General features: G+C 39.7%; 1 protein-coding gene across 1 annotated transcript in view; it reads left to right on the forward strand.

Annotated features, from left to right (window-relative positions):
• Positions 1-19092, forward strand: part of LOC104126239 (elongin-A-like) — a 24542-nt gene extending 5450 nt beyond the window's left edge. The window contains exons 2-12 of the mRNA XM_035894171.1: positions 662-742; positions 7186-7242; positions 8924-9036; positions 10162-10804; positions 12249-12348; positions 13536-13700; positions 14283-14380; positions 15192-15372; positions 15878-16001; positions 18654-18772; positions 18914-19092. Of these exons, the coding sequence (XP_035750064.1) occupies positions 662-742; positions 7186-7242; positions 8924-9036; positions 10162-10804; positions 12249-12348; positions 13536-13700; positions 14283-14380; positions 15192-15372; positions 15878-16001; positions 18654-18772; positions 18914-18975 (1743 nt within the window). The 3' untranslated portion in view covers positions 18976-19092. The remainder of the gene's footprint in view (positions 1-661; positions 743-7185; positions 7243-8923; positions 9037-10161; positions 10805-12248; positions 12349-13535; positions 13701-14282; positions 14381-15191; positions 15373-15877; positions 16002-18653; positions 18773-18913) is intronic.
• Positions 19093-19551: the final 459 nt, after the last annotated feature.

Below are 19551 nucleotides of genomic sequence, written 5' to 3' on the forward strand. Positions count from 1 at the left end.
CCACGCTGAGGCGATGCGGGCCCCGAGGTGGGGTGGAGCTGAGCGCAGCCGGCTGGGCCGCCGAGGGGGCACCGGTCTGTGAGGCTTCGGCCCTGGGTCTCCGCTGTTTGTCTTTCCCTTGTCATGACCAAGGGTTGAGGGAGGGCTGGGTAGCAGTCTGGTCGCGAGTGGTCATTTCCCGGGTGGGTGAGGGCTAGAGCTTTCCGTGGGTGACCAAGAGGCCCTGCGTGCAGTCATGTGAGTAGGAAAAGGGCACCCAAAGCTGGGCATCGTGTTGTTACATCTCACTGGTACTGCTGGTTGTGTGAAGCCTTGTCAGCCTGGCCAGAAGGTCAAAACTCAGCGGCTGGTGTGCTGATTTCTGCGTTTGTAAGAGCTTCTCTGGGTGAAATAGGTGTTTCCACTTTGTTTTAATGGTGCACAGCAAGAGAAGTGGGAGCCGTCACACTGTTATTCATGGTGCAAGAACAGAGCCTCTCTTATCTCTGAAAGAAATGGAAACAACCTCTGTAGGACAGCGGGGCTGCTCAGTAGCTGGAAGGACTAGATAAGGAATACTTGAAGCAAGCAAACATAAGGGGGGAGATGGATCAAAGCAGCCTATGGAAGCGGCGCTTGATACTCTTGAGGTGCTGAGAGGCAGGCGGGGAGATAAGCACAGGCTCCAGGGCAGAGGCGTGGAGAAGGCACCCTATGCTCTCTGAGTGGCAGCCTGGACTCTGAAGGAAATGGAAGCAAAGGAGTATGTGCTCCATTGGCCTCAGTGTTTTATGAAATAATAAATCATATTTGACTGAAGAAGGTGTATTCAAAAGGGTTGGGGGGTGTTGAGGATTGAATTCAGTTTGAAAGTACAGAATGTATTAGTTATGTTAGATTTCAAAGACATTAAAACTTGATACAAGTTTATGGAAGTATTTGGAGGCAGAGGGCGGCAGTAAGATTTAAGCTGCGTTGTATTTGGTAGTTAATGAACTTGAAAAGCTTAGTTATTAATCATCTCTACTGTGTGTTTTCAAAGTGTGTGTGTGCATGTATAGGGAATACTGATTTTCTTAGCCAATAATGGTTTATCTTCCTGAATGCCAATGCTGTAGGCTATATTTGTCCAAAATGCAAATATCTGCAGGTGCTTCTTCAGATGTATTAATTTGTAGTTCAATGAACTTAAAATTTCTTCTTGTGCTACAGAAATGATTGGATATTATAGTCTTTGAATTTTTTAATACTTGGGGTTGGTGTTGATATGCTATTATGAACAAGAGATTGAAAGGGAAAAGAAAGAAAATATTCTAGAGGAAATTAATTTTAAAGTGATCCCCAAACAGTAAGTTTCAAAATATATTGAACTCAAGCAAAAAATATGAATAGCCCTGGCAGATTTGGCTCTGTTAAGGGAGGAGATGCACAGTTTTTATGTGGCATGACTGCAAGCAGGTGCTGCATAAAAAGGGACTAATGGTGGTGCTGCAGCACTTCTGCTGGCCCTGGTAAAACTGTGCCTGGTGAAATAGAAATATTTACGGCTAACAGAGGCTAGGGAGTGGTAGGGGAAGTGAGAAACTGGTAGCTGTATACTGGCAGTCATGAAGTGCACTGCTAATGAAAGGTAAATCTAGTAATAGAAAATATGTGGTTATCATGTTTAAAGGCAAAGAGAAAAGCTTTAGGTATGTGTGGAAAGAATAACAACTCAATATTACAGATGTGTATGTAGGTAAGTGTTGGTGGTGTCAAATATTTCTGTTCCATGTCTTGGCATTTTTTAATAATTGGTAAATACCTTCTGATCTGATGGTAACTAGGGAAGATGCAGAACATTGATTGTTCAAGTTAAAAGCTTCTTAGTGTGTGAGGTTTGATAGCTACCCCAGTGAGTTTTCAGAGAATTGACCAAAGAATGAGCAGAACTAATGTTTTAGGTATTGAATGATGCTCAAGGTACTTGGGAAGTTCAGTAGGACAGGAAAAAAATACTGTGCTGTAGTTTACGCAGGTAAATGAAATGGTCTTCATTGACATTGATCATGAAGGAATGTATTGAGCAGCTGCATGATACTGCGTATAAGATGTAATTGGTGTAGAATCAAAGGATGGTGCCATGATCTATGCCACTTGATGAGACTTTATGTTGATGTGTACTGCCAAGTTTATCTCAAGTTATATTCAGCTGACACTAACTGTTATAAATATATGCAGGTGTCTTAAGGCATTTGACTTGCTTCTGTATGATGCTGATTACAGTAGTAATGTTATGGACCTGATGCAGTACATAAAATGGATTTCAGTTGCTCTCATCCAAAATAAGTGCCGGATCTCATCAGAAAACGATGTTGACTTGTGGTTTTGGTTGGGGGTTTGTGGTGCCTTTTTGGGGGTGGGAGGTGATTATGCATCTGTTCTTGACATGAAGCAACTCAAATCTTAATTTAGAAGACAGCAAGCTTGTGTTGAATGAAGAGAGACTCTTCTAGAAACCAACTTTGATCATGTGTTAGGCTACATTCATTTGGGCAACAGACATTTTAACATAGCTCAGTGGAAAGTCACAGCTAGGAGCTGTGAATATAGGTCACTTGGGATAGGGGACTGTATTTTGGAAAGCATTGACTCAGAAAATGATTCGGAGCTCTGATGTATTACCGGTTGAGCATGAAATTGCAGTACAATGCAGTGGCTTATGGAATAAATCCTATCTTTGCGTAGCTTAGCAGGGTTATATTATTACCGCTATATAGTATTAGAGGGACAATTACAGGAATATTATGTCCTGTTCTGAGGGCTGTTTTTAAAAACAACGCTGCTAAGCTGGAAAGATGGTAAGACAGCTTGAGAATGGCTATAGCTCTGGCTAGCGTAACTTAGTGAAACTAAAGAACCAAGGTAAAGTGTGTGATTAGTGTTTACGTTTCTGTGTTGTATAAGATGCTTGGAAGATTTTCTTCATTTAGCAGGAAGATATTGTGAGATGCAGTAGCTGAAAGTAAAATTAGACAATTTTTTTAGGGAAACTTTTTTTATTGAGGGCATAGAAATGACTCACTTGGGAATGCATTGGGGTTTTATAATGTGTTGTCTTCAAAGTCCTGGTAGTCTTTCAGATGAGCTGTCTAGCTTAGCCAGAAGTTATGGATTTGATGTGGATTTACCATTGGTGCAATTTCAAGGGCTATGTTATAGAAGAGAACAGGCTAAGTAATCATAAGGATCCTTTGGAGAGAGATGCAGCTAATGAGTGAGGAAGAGGCGGGAAGGAGAGAAAGCAAGAAGGAGTTGTGGTGAAACGTTGAGTCAGTCCCTTGACCGCAGGTGGCCTGGGGACCTCCTAATGGGTCCAGGCTCAGGTAGGAGAAGTGAGGTGAATGTACAACACTCATAAAAGGGAGGCTGGAGCAGCACCAGTGCAGTGGGAAGAGACCAAACTCAGTGCACCTGGGATCTGTTGTTAACATCACTTGGCTTTCAGTTTTGATTCTGGGAAGTTTTTTGTTTGCTTAGGTGCTTCTTACCTATTGTTCATCACCTTTGCCCTCTGCTTTCCAAATTCTTGCCTGCTTTCCCTTCTCCCCTTCATCTTAGCTCACTCTTGCTCCTATTGTCACCTTTGCTTTTGTCTCACACTAGCATGTGTGTTCCGGCTCCCCGTTTGTCCATAAGGCTCTGCTTTGGTGGTCCGTTTACATTGCGTGAAGACCTGTGTCTTGGGCTTGCTTGGAATGCCATTTGTTGGAAAAACAACAGTCCTAAAGGCTTTGACTCATCTTCTAGAAATCAGGATGTGTTTAGGAATTGCAGAGAACAGTTCAGGAACCATATAGAGAAATAATTTTTATATTCTTCACAGTTTGGGTTTTTTAAATCAAGTTTACCGTCTCTTTTAGAGTCAATAGAGTTTTTCTGTGAGGGTATAGTTGATAGCGGTATGCAAGGTAAAATAGTCTGAAAACCAGTGGAGGGTTATGTACATGGAAGGGCTTGAGGAAGAATTACTGGGCACAGTCCAGTGAGATAAGAGCAGCCAGGTAGGCTACAAATGCAGTGGTAAAAGATACGGTTAGAGCAAGGCACCTCAGCAGTCAATCTTCATTTTGTTTTTGAAGGCCTGCTCGGAACAGACTTCAGATAAATGACTTTCTCTTTTTGCTTTATCTTGTGTAATAAATGTAATGGTCTGCTGTATTTATATATGTGTATATATAATGACAGCAAAGTTTGTGATTCTAAGAAGCTTTAGTTTCAGTGACAGGCTTTACTGTGTCTTATGTTTCACAGTATGCCTCCCTGTGGCCTTCACCAAAGCCTGATAGGTATTAGTAGCTTGGTATTTGTGCTGGAGCTTGGAATTTGTGCTTTAAAAAGCAAATAGCCCCTTCTAGTCTTTAATAGTGAAATCAAAACTGTCCAGCAAATGAGATGAATACAAAGCTTCTTTGCCGTTACTGATGCTTGCCACAAATTACATTTGCTTGTTTCCCAATTGTGTCTGTAAGTTTGGGTTTAAATGCCAGGGCTTCGGAGATGGGCGATTCCTATCGGCAGGCTGGGTGCTGCCATTTACATTGCCCGGTTACAGTACAAGGCAAATGGAGCTCGCTCTCCCTTGGTAGTCCCGTATATGCATTGCTGCTGATCTCACCACAGCCTAAGCAGCTCCCCGCTTTTGAGAGATCAGGATTGCTTCTCCTAAAAGAAATTGTCAGCGTGTGTTTGATCAATGCTTTCTATTTTCTTTTCAATGAAAACTTCTTGTTTGTCTTAATTTGTCAAATCCAGTATACATCTAAAGAAAGCAAAATGAACAGTGTGGCCTTTGCTTTAGAAGACTTTGGAAGTTTTGTCTTTCATTAAAATGTGTTGACTGTTTTCAGACATGCTTGTCAGCTAGGCACTTTTGTAATTTAGCCCGTTGTTTTGAAGTTGTATGAAGAGTAATTGCCTGCTTCCTGAATCTGCTCTGAAATGAACTTGGCTTTATGAATTAACTTAGTCCAAAACCTCTCAAGATGAAACACTCAGAACACCCCTTCTCCTTGCAGCTTGATGAAAACATCTTTTAGTATTCTTCTGTGTACAGCATTTTCTTTGGGCTATCGGATTTATTCCCAGTGGTTTGCACTACTTGAGTATCTAGTCATCCTATATAGCACAGTATGTTTCCTCAGCAATGGGTTATGTCCTTTTGATGGCAAAATAAATTAAATTACCAGGGATATATTTCTAAATAAATAAGAAAATTAACTGATAACAGTTTCTAATGATTTTGATTAGTATTGTGAGCAATTATTTGTTTTACTTAAGCATCTAACTGATAACATAGTTTCTAATGATTTTGATTAATATTGTGAGCAATTATTTGTTTTACTTAAGCATCTTTGCAACGTATGTTCTGATGGGGATTACTTAGAAATAAGTCTTCAGCTCACAAAATATGTAGTTTCAACCTGTGAAATGTCTGAAAAAAAGTTAAATGTTAAGCTTGTATTGTCCTCAAAAGGAAGAGTAGTTCTTCTGAGGTGCAAATTCTTTTTAGCTTCACTACGTACATTGTTGACTCAACTTGCTGGCTCAGGGAGTATCTTATCCTTAAATAGGAGATAAGCAGGACTTCGCATGGCTTTCATACTGGTTCCAAAATTTTGGTCAGGAAGCTGGGGGGTTTTTTGGAGGGTTGTTTTTTTTTTTTTTTTTTGGTAGGTATCTTGTCATTTTGTGGGTAGCTGAACTTTTTGGGAGAAAGTTGATTTGTTACCTCTGGTCCTAGGTGTATGTCTTTCTGTTACATCTTTTCTCGTGTTTTCCCCAGCTGTGAAGCGTGTCTCCTGTACTTCTCTAGGTCTCAGAAACGCTGTTGCAGGGCGGATGATATGCAGGAAGAGCTGCATGCCAGGCATGTAGATAGAGCCCACTGTACACAATGAATTTCGGTCTCAAGTGTGGGATTCCACTGCTAATGCATTATAGCAACAATGAAACTTAGAACAACAATAGGGAAAAATATCCCCCCCAGTGCTATTTGTAAATTGTTTCTTCAAGTTTGCTGCTCACTTATTTTAGTAACTCTTCTACGTCCTGCAATGTGATTTCAGAAGCAATATCTAATATAATAAATGACAGTTCATCAGTTATTTAAGTTATCATAGCTGTTATTATACTTCAAACGTTTCTGGGTAGTCTTGTTTTGCATTGCCACAGGTTCCTGCCATTTCATTTAGATGTGGCAATGATCTGAAAAATTTTATTAGTATTCCAGGCTTTGTGAAAGCCTTAAGAAATGCTGTTACTTCAGTTCCGTGTTAATTCTGTCATTTATATAACATAGCTTCATGGAAGTTTGTGAAAGATAAGGCAAATCACTTTTGTGTGGTCAATTGCAAGAATCTGGGGTGCTGTATATCCATTGCCAAAGAAATTGTATTATACTGCCAAAGAAATGTATACTCAACTTGTAAATGGGACTTCTGTGTTATTGAAACACTTCTCATGGGAAGATAAGCCATTTTGTATTTGAAAAATTCTTTCCTGCTTTGTTGGAAATGTTGAGTTTTGTAACAGGTGTACACCTTGTCAGTGTGAAACAAAACTGCTGTTCTAGCTTGAACTAATTTTGTTAATGTACAAATTGCAATTAAGTTTGCAAAAACCTTATTTTGCAAACTGGTATCCCGCCAGCTCCTTTCTTGGCCTGGGCTGATGGGATGGTGGTGCTGACTGGGAGACCTGCTGGGAGACTTGCTGTTTGCCAGCTCCTTTCTTGGCCTGGGCTGACTGGGAGACCTGCTGGGAGACTTGCTGTTTTTACGCGGTGCTGGTTCCGCATAATGCAGCTTTTCTGTCGGTTCTGTTTCAAATGAGGGTCACCAATACACAAGGAGTGTGGGCATGTGTATGTAGCCTGTACTACTGTAGTATTGATCTTTAATGTAATCTCAGAAGTCATAAATTCATACCTACTGGATTTTCTGGTGGTATTGAAACTGGGGTGTTGGCAGAACTGTACTGGTCCACAGCACAGACTTCAGGCACAGCCCTGATGTGCAGTAAAGGAGTGCTTACATTTTCCTGGAGTTGCTGCGTATTCCTCTTAACACTACTGAGTATTTTTGGATTAAACATGAATGAGGATGAGCAATGCAGAATAGGATTTAGGAATATTTGTTTTAAAAAAATTCTTATGTTTCTTTCCAGATTATAAAAACACTTAAGTCACTACAGAATTTGGATATATCACTGGATATTCTAGTGGTAAGTGACCAATAACACATGAAACTCTTCCATGATGAATTACTGTCTAAATGTCAGGGGTCTGCAGTCATAGAAGCAGTGAACATTGTTGTGTCTTGTAATTTTGACTCTCAGTCATGATTTGTTTAGAGCTCTGTACATGGAGCCTTTTCCAAAAGCCAGCTGGAAGCTGGGCATGCAACTTGACAAATAGAGTATTATGTCAATAGTGATAGTACTGAGCAGGTATGTGACCATATAGAGAACACTTTGCTACTCAGGGTTGGTTTCTTCTCACTGTAAAACTGCTTTCAAGTGAATGATTAAGACAAAGCAAATATGGGTGAACCATTCTTTAGGTCACTTGTCTAAACTTTGTCTTTTATTGGCAGCTCAAGGTTAGATTTTTGTATTTACAGAGCAGACATCCCAAGTTATAGAATAAGGATATTTGATTTGTATCCTTATTCAAGCTGGATCGTATGAAATTTTATATTAGAAGTTCTCTCACTGGTCTATGAAACTTCTAGTTATTGTGAGTAATGTGTCTGTATTTTGGGAAGAAGAAAAATGTTTCTTGTGAGAGAAAAATATGGTAATTAAGGTATTTGGCTGGCCTATTCAGTCAAAAAGGCATTTGCCTTCCTCAACACAGGTAGACTTCTACTGCAATACAGCAATATTTATGTATTTTTATTGGAAAACAAAATAATGTCATAGCGCAATTAGTTGTTTAAAATGACAAAGGGCTTCTGCAGGCATTAATGTTCTAAGCAGACTTGCATGCTTTATAACATGACAGACTTTGAAATGGAAGCCTTCAAGTCAAATAGAGGAAAGAGATGTCTTACATCTGAGGACTCCATGTATTCTTAATGCATTCGAAGAACATAAATAGCTTTAGGAAATAATCCCACCAAATTTCTTGCATCTATTTGCAAAACACTGACCTACCAATGAAATTAAGGATGCCCTTTCCAAGGTGTGAGCCAATTATGTGGCAGTAGCATGTATAGAGCTCTTGCTCAGACTTCACAGAAGTACCATTTCAGTAGTTAGCAAGAGCATTAACAGATTGCTGCTAACCTAGTGAATTCCAGGTTCTGTATGTGTCTTAAAAATGAGAGTTTGTGAATCAGAGATACTTACTGATAATACAGGATTAAAAAAAAAAAATCACCTGTGATACTTATGTACACTCAAAGGCTGCAAGCTAGTTATGCTTAAACAACATAAAACTCACTAGAGCAGGATTTGAAGGCACAGTGGTAGGATGAAAATAATTGTACTGGGGGAAAACAGAAAATAATAGGTTTTAAATGTTAAGGGTTCCCCTGTACTGTGTGCTGAGACTGAGTTTAGTCACATGAACTGCTCCTCTGACTCCTGTACCCCATACTAATCCTGGCTGAGATGCATTTTAGATTACAGTACATCCATCCTATGTGCTCTTTAACGTGCTAAAATGTACCTGTGTAAGCCTAAAGGGAATTTGAATTGATGAATCTAATTCACTGGGACAGCATGCATTTTCTGGGCATTTCTGTTTGCAGTATAAAGAGTGCATTTATTATTTCTTTAGCTGCCATAAGACTTCTCTGACTATTAGGCTAATAATGTTTGTAGTAGTTTTAGAGAAGGCTTTATTTGGGATTATAGTTGTGATTTATTCTGCCCATCTTTATTCCACTGTCTTCAACAGGAAACTGGCATAGGCAAAACAGTTAACAGTTTTAGGAAACATGCCACTGCTGGGAATGTAGCTAAAACCCTGGTAAAACAATGGAAAAAACTTATTCCTCCAGAAAATAAAAGGTAGGTGTGAACTAACTTTTTTCTAAAAGTTAATCATACTGTGGTGTAACTTTATTAAAAAAAAAAATACAGCTTGGATAGCTTAGAAAGGTGTTTGGAATGACAAATATGCATTAAGACAAATGCATAATCTGAATGGAAGAAACTAGTCTGTCTTTTATAAAATATCAGAAAACAAATCAAGAGCAATAAGTATTGGTCAATTAGCCAGCTAGCACTCGAAGACTTCAGATGTCTGTCTGGTTTTGGTTTTTTTTTTGACTGGCGCAAGTTCTTAAGTCCCAGCTGATGCAAGCGGGATGAAACCAGTGATGGGCTCTGCATTTCGTCAAGGAAGTGGGAAGCTTGCTCTTTCTTCCCAGAGCAGTGGTTAAATGAGGTGGCTTTCCAGTGATTTGGCTGTATAAAGGGCTTTCCTATGATGTTCTTGTGGACTGAAAGGGGCTTCCAATATTGAAGGAGTCACACTGAAGAGATGTGATTTCTTCTTGGAATAAAGCAGTCACCACTGCCATGGCCAGGCTGAGTGTGCTTTAGATGTTTTGCAGACCTCTGACAATTTGAGGCAGTTGAGCTGAGAAAACCAAAGGTTTAGACTGACTAAACAGTGCATTTAAATGTGAAGTTGTTCAAACAAGGGGAAAGTGAAATACTAGCACCCGTGATAAGTAGAGCATAAAGGCTGACCTGTTGTAATCTGTGTTACCTACATAGCATGTCATAAATTCTTTGTCTCCTAGTGTTTTCAAGTACCATGTCTGTGTTTTAAAGCATGCAAGGAAGCTTGTGTAAAAAGTGGTATCTAACATGTTATAAGCAAATAGTACTGTGTCGGGCATGTTTTCCTACTGATAGTTGTGTCCCTACTCCCTGCTTGTCTTGCTGTCAGTTTTTCTTGTAGTATTTAGCAGTGCTGGACCCAAGAGCTGCTTCTCTGGGATTCTGTACTGATAATGGAAGAATAAGAGCACAGCAGAGCACAGTTCTGGGTCTTGTAAAATTATGACACATAGTGTAATTTAATGCTTTTCGTTTTACTAATGTAGGTAAAAAGATTTATTGTTCGAGAATTTAACATCAGATGTAGCATGGGATGTGATTTTTTTTTTTTTTCTTATGTTGCAGTGGTCACAGAGGAAGAAAACAAAATACTGAAAGAGAAGAGACAAAACCTTCTGTTTCCAAGGAGATTAAGCCTTCAGAGAAGTCCAAAGCATCTGTACTGGTCTCCAGAAGTTCCAATAGCGCTCCCATTTCTAAAAAGTTGAATAAGCAGCATACTTGTAGTGCAAAGACCCACCGAAGTAGAGATTCTGAGTCTCAAAAAGAATGTGATAATAAAAAATGTAGCAGCAGTGATTCTAAGCATGCTTCCCAGGGTACCAATCCTCAAGCTAAAGAAAGTGAATTCAAAGAGACCACCTCTACAGAAAGCAAGAAAGTTTCAGAAAGTCAGCATTCCTCTGTATCCAATAAAGATTTATCACCCCTGAAGGACAAGCCTAGTAAGGATGCTTCCAAACAGAGAAATCCTAAGCATGTGAAGAAGCCAAAACAAAAGCTTGTCATAAAAAGCAAAGCCAAATCAACTAGTGATGAGGAATTTGAGCCCCCTACTATGTCTTTTGAATCTTATCTTACTTATGATCAGGTTACCAAAAAAAGAAAGAGGAAGGCTTGTCCTACTTCAAAATTTTCTCATGCAAAAGAGGGAGAGGAAGATGTAAAAAAAAGTGAGGATGGTCAATCTCAAAATCCTAATAAAAAGGTAAATCACTGCATGGTTGAGATTATAGCAAGTAAACTGCAGACAAATAAGCACTTTGGTCTCTTATTTTCAGTGAAATTGAGCTGTGTCTATTTTAAGCAACAAATTGCATGGCTCTGTCGTATCAGCCGCATTGCAATTGCTAATAATTGCAATAACTGGGGCAAGAAAAGTAATTGTATACTGCCAGTATACAATCAACTTATCTTGTATCTTTAGGATGACTTCCAATACGGCAATAGTCTTTGTTCCATATCAGCTAATCTGCTTTTTACCTGCAAAATAAAGGTCCTTACTTTTGGAAAGTTCTTGACCAGCCTGGTTTGTGACTGTAGCGGCTGTTTGTGTATAGCACAGTTGTTTTGTCAGATGCTGTGGTTCTTTAATAAGTGAATGTTAAAGTCTGCAGTGGGACTGAACTTCCTTCTTTTAATGCATTGAAGTAAACCACAGTATTGCATATAAAAATAGCTTATACATGTTCATAATGGGAACTATCCTAGTCCCTTGAAGCGGAAGAAGCTTAAGTAGCTCCTCTGAGCCAAGGTAGATCTAAACATGTGTATTAATTAGACCTTTTAAATGAAGTCCTTTTGCACACTGGGAATTAGAGGGCTCTTCAGTCTTTTATCTGTGCTGTGATGTGAAAGCTCCAGGCTTTATTTATTGTGGAAGATCTGCAATCTGAATGTGGTATTTTCTGTCCCAAATGGAGAAATATTTATGTAGAGGCTTATGTGTGATACTTTAGCATAAACTGTTTGAGGAAGAATCTTAGATGGTCAAGCAGTCATGAAAAGTTATTAAAGGTACTGAAAAGAATTTCACAGAGATGCAAGTCTTGGGTTCTTAAGTGCCTGGCTTACAATTGGAGGACACCTGAGACCCAATTTAGATGTTGCACATAATGCTGAGCATTTGTAGGGACCTGTACTTACCAGACTGCTGCATCTTTAAATCCCTTTAAGGGGTTATCTGTGAAAACTGTAGGCTAAATTGCTTATCTAGCACAATATAGGAGACTTGATAGGACCAGGTGTAAAGCTGTTTTTTGTGTTTCAGGATGGTATTTAGTTTGCCTTTAAACATTTAATTGTGGTTTTGTCATCTTGCAGTTTTGTCTCATTCACTGCAGGCCTCTAACCTTAACAGTGATTTATCAGAAAGCCTGTTAGCTGAACGCATCTGTGCTGTTCTTTAATCTCTTTTTATGCACTGATTGCAGATATCCCACTAAGTTCCTTTTGTGATGTAGTCTTGGTAAGTAGAGTATGAAAGGATATGCTGAAAAGTAATCCAGTGAGTAAATTTTAGTGCAGAAAAGCAGTAATTCTAGTTATCCTAGTTAACTTTAGGGTTCGCTTAAGGGTTTTTTTGTAGCTTATTTTAAGCCTCAGTAAACCCACATTTGTAGTGTTGAAGCAATGTTTTCTTGACTGCACAGGCCAAGGTGGCATCCCTCCAAGATCTTCTTAATACTCCACTGCCTAAATTTCTGACAGGCATCTCAATCTCATCTCCCCCATACGCTGCAGACTTTAAAGGTAAGTAATATGCAAGGCTGAAAAATGTGAAACAGTGCAGGTTTTTACAGCTCTGTGTAGAGATGTCTTTATCCTTTTTCCTCATAAACTGTATTAGCTCATCTTTCCTTGGCAAAGAAGTGCCTCACCTTCACTTTCTTGTCTGTAGAAATCATGTGGAAGCTGAAGGGAGCCATAAAGGCTTCCCTCTTATGACTTGCTGAATAAAGAAATACTGTGGAAGGTTACCACAGACGTAGAGAAGACATAGATCAGGTGGTAATTCTACAGCCTTCATTTGTCTTTACTCCTGCCTATACCTTATAGCATGCAAAGCCTTAGTAGACATTATCTTAGGTAAAACAAGTATAGGAAGCACTAGGTGTCGCTTTGGCATAGGAGCTTGTTAGCATCTTTATAGGTAGGTGACACACAGTGCCTGTCGTGTCCCTTGCAGCTCTTCTGAGGTTTCAGTGGTTTTGCATCACTCTGTTCTTGAAACATCACTGCTATTGCAGCTTCTGGCTTCTCTAGGATAACTCGGGAAGATCAACATATACAAATATCTTAAGGGTGGAACTCATGAGGATGGAACCAGACTCTTCGCAGTGGTGCCCAGAGACAGGGCAAGGGGCAGGGGGCACAAACTGAGACATAAGAGGTTTCAGTTGAATATGAGGAAAAACTTCTTTACTCTGAGGGTGACAGAGCACTGGAACAGGCTGCCCAGGGGGGCTGTGGAGTCTCCTTCTCTGGAGATATTCAAAGCCCGCCTGGACGATGTCCTGTGCAACCTGCTCTGGGTGAACCTGCTTTAGCAGGAGGGTTGGACTAGATGATCTCCCGAGGTCCCTTCCAACCCTTGCCATTCTGTGATTCTGTGTACCAGTGTGCTGTAGACTGATAACAGAGCAATTTATATGTGAATACAGCTCATGTAGACCTGAGCTAAATAATGTAAGGCTGGTTTGAGTTGGTGCAGCTCACTTGCAATGTACATGCTGTCTTGGTGTTAGATGGTGATGAGTGGACTGCTGTAACATATAGTACATGTAAGGGCCCCAAACTGTAATGCAGTAACTTTGTATTTCATAAAAAATGAATATACATGTGTCCTACCAGCTGTGTTTCTGTCAAAGCTGAATGTTTAAAGCATTGTAAAATGTCAGGAAGTAAAGGAAACACTGTCTGGTGTTTTGTTTCGCTAGCACCTGTTGTAGAAGCACCCCAGCCGGTCAGTGAGACAGTTCAATTCACAGGACGGAGACTGAACTCTAAGATGCAAGTTTACTCCGGCTCTAAACCAGTCTGTCTTTCAAAGATGCTTACGTTGTATGAACAGTGCATCCGTGTGCTTCAGAATAATATTGATTGTGAGTACTTTAAGGGATTTGTAGCAGGCTGTGCCTCAAAATGTATTTGATTACTTCCTTTCTCCATGCCAACAACTAAAGGATATTGCCCCTCCCTACAAACGGCAACTCAGAGCAGGTTGAAAGGCACTTAAAAGAATGGATTTATGGCCATGCTAAAATGTAGGTTTGTTTTGAAAGCTTACCTTTTTTAAAATCCCAATTTTTGTTAAAATATAATGTCCTATAAATTATAAGCCAAAAAGCCTGCTGATTTTTTTCCTCTGAGAAGTTTGTTTACATAAATTAGAGTGAGTGGTCAAGAAATTGTTTATTCCCTTGTGTAGGCAGAGAGGAGACTGAGGCACATTTTTAAAGATGGGGCAATATCTGTTCAAAGATGCTTGCTCCATCCTCAAATATAACTGCCATTCAGTATGGAACTGCTGATTTATAAACATTTTCATAGCCTGACTTCAAAATGTGTGTTCTGTTAGCGCTTGCTAAAATTACCTTGTCTTTTTATTTTTAAACTGTTTGGTGAGTGGTGTTACCCACTGAGTAAAACAAATCAGATGCTGAAAGTACTGTCCTCTTTTGTAGCACTTCATGAAGTAGGAGGTGTGCCCTTTGAAATGCTTGAGCCTGTGCTAACACGTTGCACACCAGAGCAGTTGTTTCGAATAGAGGAATGTAATCCGGTAAATTCTGCCTTGTTAAATTTAGGGAACCACGGAGGACAAGACATCTGTTGCTGCCTGCCTTGCACCCTTTCCGATAAAGATTCTCCACGGGCTACACTGGTTTTCTGTCTTGCATCCTTATTTCTTTGAATTAAGCTGTCATTACCAAGCCTCCCGTTCTCAGGTGTCAGGATTTAAAACATTTGGGATAATTATTACTGATGGCTAAGTGAAAGCCATTGTGGGTAGAAGAGTATTTCTGTTTCTAAAAATAACAACAACAACAAAGACCACAATATTTACCGCTGAAATAGCTGGGAAAGTTATAATAGAACCAACTGTTTTCAAGTTACAAACTGTTAAGGCTGCAAAGCATGCCAACTGGGAAGTATTTGGGGTGAGATTTAATGTGTGTGATAGATTTCTTATCTACACTGTTAAGATGTCAGCTTCGTGATGCAGTTGGACGTTGAGGTTCTGAGCGGGTACCACTTTGCAGTGCCAGTTGGCCACTTCTGTGCATGCCTAAAGTTGAGAGCTGGTGTGGCCTGAGCCTGTGTTGGAAACACAAGTCTAGTCTGTAAGCATGGCTCATTAACTCAAATACAAAGCTCTGCTATTTGAAGCTATGTGTTTTCTAGGCTAAAGCCAGCATCTCTGCATGGTATTGCCACGCTCCATGTTGGGATTACCTGTGAGAGCACATCTGGTAGGATTTATTCTGCACCTTTCTCCACTGAGGGATTGGGCTTTTGTCTACAGTCTCAGCTAACAGGTACTCTTGAAAATGTTACTTTTAAACCTTTAAGATATCTTGTGTTGAAACTAGACATTTACAGAAGAGTCTGACCACTTGTGGAAGAAACACTGCCAGAGAGATTTTAAAAATGAGAGCCTCCTGGAATATGAGTCTTGGCGTGAAATGTACTTGAGACTGTTCAATCAGAGAGAAGAAAAACTGAAGATGCTAACAAAAAATATTCTTTCAGCTCAGTCTGAGAAACCAAAAGGTAAAATGTGTGGTTAGCTTTTCTACCTCCAAAACCCAGTCTCTTCTGCTATTCTTGACACTTACTATGTAGGATTTAGTGATTTATTTGCACTAAGCACTAATGCTGTATCTCTAGGAGAAGCATCAAGAATGAACGCTGTTCCTTTTTTCATTTGCAAGTTGCTTGAAAGAGAAATACATGCATTAGTACAATACATCAATGCATAATACTTGCAGCATACAGTAGACGGATCTTACCTTACTGGTTAGACTGAGGATTCTAAGCAACAATGCAAAGAGTATGAATGTAATTACCAAAGTTCATATCAAGAAATGCTGTGTGCAGTCTGTATATGATTTGCCATGGTTCAGTTACTACTTTGGTACCAGATTCTACTTTTCTGATTTTTTTTTTCCCAATTTAAACTTAAAACTGCCACACAACTATATTATTAACTGAGTTCTGAACATAAAGGGGGGAAAAAAAAAACCAACCACATATCCTCTTCTTGTCACTGTATTAGGCCGGCAAGTAAAAATGGCTTATGTGACCAGTGCAGCAAAACCACCCAGGAACATTCGCCGACAGCAAGAAATCCATGGGACAGCAGGACCTGTCACCCAACTTCATCTGATAGAGAAGTGCAAGTAAGTGTTCTGTACTATACTTTTAATTTGAATTTAGATGTCTTTGTCAGTACAAAAGCTTGCTGGCAAAATATTTTTGACATTACAAATAGCTCTCTATTTACTTTCCTTTTTTAAGCAGCTAACTAACTTGCCTTTGAAGTCATGCATGCTCCTCTGTTGTGTATGCATTGTCATTGCACATTTCTCCAAAGTACCAGTGATGAATTCGCCCTCCCAGCTGGAGAGCGAGTGGATGCTGTTGTTTTTCTCCAGATCACACTAATGCTGCTTGTCATCCTGGGGAGATTCCAGTGTTGATGTTCTGTGGTTATAAACCTGCCTAGTAGCCTCACGTGTTCTCCTGCTTTCATAAAATCCCGGTCAACTGTCCAGAGTGATATAGGTGACCTGAGTGAATCTCAGCACCTTTTAATACTCTTGGTTGTGGGTTTCTGCTTTCGCAGCTTTTAAAGGAGTGTCTGGAACAGTCAGTCTGTAGTAGTAGCCAATGCTAATCACTGGAGCAACAGAAAACTGGGGTTCCTCAAATGTTACCTTTGTACAGCACAAAGCCAAATTTTCTTTGTGACATCTTAGTTCAGGGTAGGTCAACAGCCATGAGAACCAAAGCTGAGATGTGATGTTTGTCCTACTGTTCCTGCCAGCCTAATGAGCTGTCTTGTATCCAAGAGAATGGCTGTACCAGGGAGATAAAACAGCTGTAGCACCACCTTCTACCTCTTCTTTTCTTCTCAACTATGTAGAGACAGACTGCTTGCTTTTATTGTTTGAATATCTGTTCTTGTCTGAAAGAAAAATCAGCAGTTTCATTCAGAAGCACCTCATGGGTTCATGAGTCCACATGCCAGCAGCTGGACCATAAAGGCTATGGAGAGTAGTCATGCTGCCTGAATGTGAGTGTCGTAAGCCATGGTCCCTCACTCTGCTGTGGCTGCTGGTGAGCATGGTGCCCTCCCTTGACCCCGTTGCATGGTTTTTTGTTCCTGTGTTGGCGTAACTGCTCTGCAACCAGCCCTCTCAAAATTGTCCCTCTGGGGAGGCAGCAGGTAGAACATTTTTCATTAGTCTGAATTAGGGAACAGTTATGCAGGTTGACAAGTATGTGAACTGATAGTGACAGATAGCTGGGAACAGGGAGGATAAAACTTAAGCTGTTGTAAATGCGATGCAGGACTAAGTATAGCTGAATGTGTCAGGAGAGTAATTTTGAGTTGTGTTCTGATGCTCCAGTGCCTGAGTTGTGCTGAGTAACTGTTTGGTCTTGGGCATGTGAACTAGGTAACTGAACTGACCTGGGGTTATTTGCTGCTCAAGATGGTGGTTGTATGGGGCAGGACTGACAGCCTGGAACTTCTTAAAATCAGCTTTTATACCAGATGCAATGTGTTTATAGCTGTACCTTTAGCTGATTAAATTAGGAAGCTTTTTTTCCATGCTGTTGCTGTTTTCAGTGAAAAGATAATCCCCCACCAATGCGGTATCTTAAGGCACTTCGAGTTAGGCTTTTGCTTTCAGTTGCCCTTGGGGAGGTTGTATCTGTACTGTGACAGACCAGCCTTCCAGTTTAGGTGCTTCAAGTACAGTAGTGTAAATGTCCTTTCTGCTCCAGTAATCTCAGAACCAGTAACTGAATGATGTACTCAGTCCTGCATGTTTTTTTTTTCTCAGGCATTTTAAATTAGGAAGAACTGCTGCTGTTGTGTGAAAGAAGCCGTGAGAGGGTTGTTGCTTTGCCTTCTTGAGAAACAAGAGTTTGTTTAGACATGATGACTTTAACTTCATTCTTTTAACCATGTCCTCTGAAAACCTGTTGGCTTTGCAGGTTGTAGAATTTGTACAGCTGAAATCTTCCCTGAAGAAGCTAGTTTTGCAAGAGCTGAAAAGGTCCTATGGCGGGTGTGCAGATCCCTAGCAGGCTGCTGTTTGCAGTTCAGTGTGCAGCAGTGTACAATAACTGGCAGCAGATGTCAGTGACTGGCTCTGAGGCGTACAAGGCTGGCCAGATTGGTGACATCATGCTGACACTTCAATGCTGTGTTGGCTTAACTGTCTTCAGCAGTAGGCATCAGCTCTGTAGCTGTGACTGCCTCAGTCCTTGTCCTGTTGATTGAGAATCCCAGCCTAATATTTAGGGTTGGTTATTATGCCTTTTCCTACACATTCCTACCTTTAAAAAAAAAACCAACCAACCAAACAAAAAAAAAACCAAATGAAAACTTGTGTAAGTTTGCCCTCATTTTCTGGCAGAGAGCTACTTAGCACTTCAGCTGTGTTCAAAGAGGAAAATAAGCACAAAGAGCCAAGTAGAACACAGAGCATTATGAATCAGAATTCATTTTGATCTCACAAATTCTGATCATTTAATTTTAAAGACAAATAAGATGCATCAAATCTAATAAATGGAAAATTTGTGCAAGAATGGAAAGGAACTAGATAACCACCTGAGGTCCCTTCTAACCTGAATTATCCTGTGATTTTATTTTTTTTAAATGTACCGCAGAACTGACTTGGTAAAATACTGTCTTGGAGGTGTAAAGTCTTTAATGTTTGTGATCTTTTTCCCTTCACCCCAAATGAACTGGAGCAAATGGTAGTTTAATATCAAAAACTAACTCTTTTTTTTTAAATTTTATTTCCTTGTTTTAAAAGAACAAGAATTCCAGAAAGCAGAGACAGAAATAACACGTTATCAAATCTGATCCCTACTAGCAACAGTGGAAGCTCTAGCTCAAGCGTAACGACTCAAGATGGAAAGAAGCCTATCAAAAGTAAATGGAATTTCCTAAGATTATTAAGATAATTGGTTTAACTTGCTGTCTATTAATATATGCTTACTATTATGCTAATACCATTTTAAGTCACTTGTTGCTGTAATCCTAACTGGTCTCTTCTTTGTGTTGTTGTTGAAGAAATTGCACCAATCATGAGGAAAACTTTGAAAGCATTGAAGAATAGAGCTGGACGACGATAAAATGAGGCTGCATATTTGAAGCTTATGTGACTGTGTATATTATGCTACAGCTAATGAAAGTAATGTTAATGTAAACATTCTTCAGTTTGCATTAGTTAAAATAGTTATGAAACATTACAGGGGTGAATGATTTGCAATAAAAATTGGAACACCTGAGTCCTTTCATACTGCTGCTTTCTTATTTGTGAATGAGGAAAACTGAATTGAAATAAGGTCCATACACAATAATGACAAATCAGTTTATATGGACTTTTGTAGATGCTGTCGTTATCAATTTATGTATGTATTTGCATCAGCTTTTCATGGAAGCACTTAACTTTAACCTTGGTAAAATACATGCACAGCTTATCTCATAGAAGTGGCTACACAGTGTACTTAGATACAATTGCAAAGAGGTCTTGGTGTTTCTAGCACAAAAGTGGTTTGGAAATTTTGTGTGTTTGTTTCACTAAAGGTTTTCCTAGGGAGACTTCTATATTTTTATTTTTATGAAAACATGATTTGGTTTATAAGACTGTTTATAGTTCCAGTCCTGGAGCTCAACTTCTGACCTGCTGGAAGTGGGCTGTGAAACGT

This window comes from Egretta garzetta, unplaced genomic scaffold, assembly GCF_000687185.1.
Source record: "Egretta garzetta isolate BGI_Z169 unplaced genomic scaffold, ASM68718v1 scaffold415, whole genome shotgun sequence".
Classification (NCBI taxonomy): domain Eukaryota; kingdom Metazoa; phylum Chordata; class Aves; order Pelecaniformes; family Ardeidae; genus Egretta; species Egretta garzetta.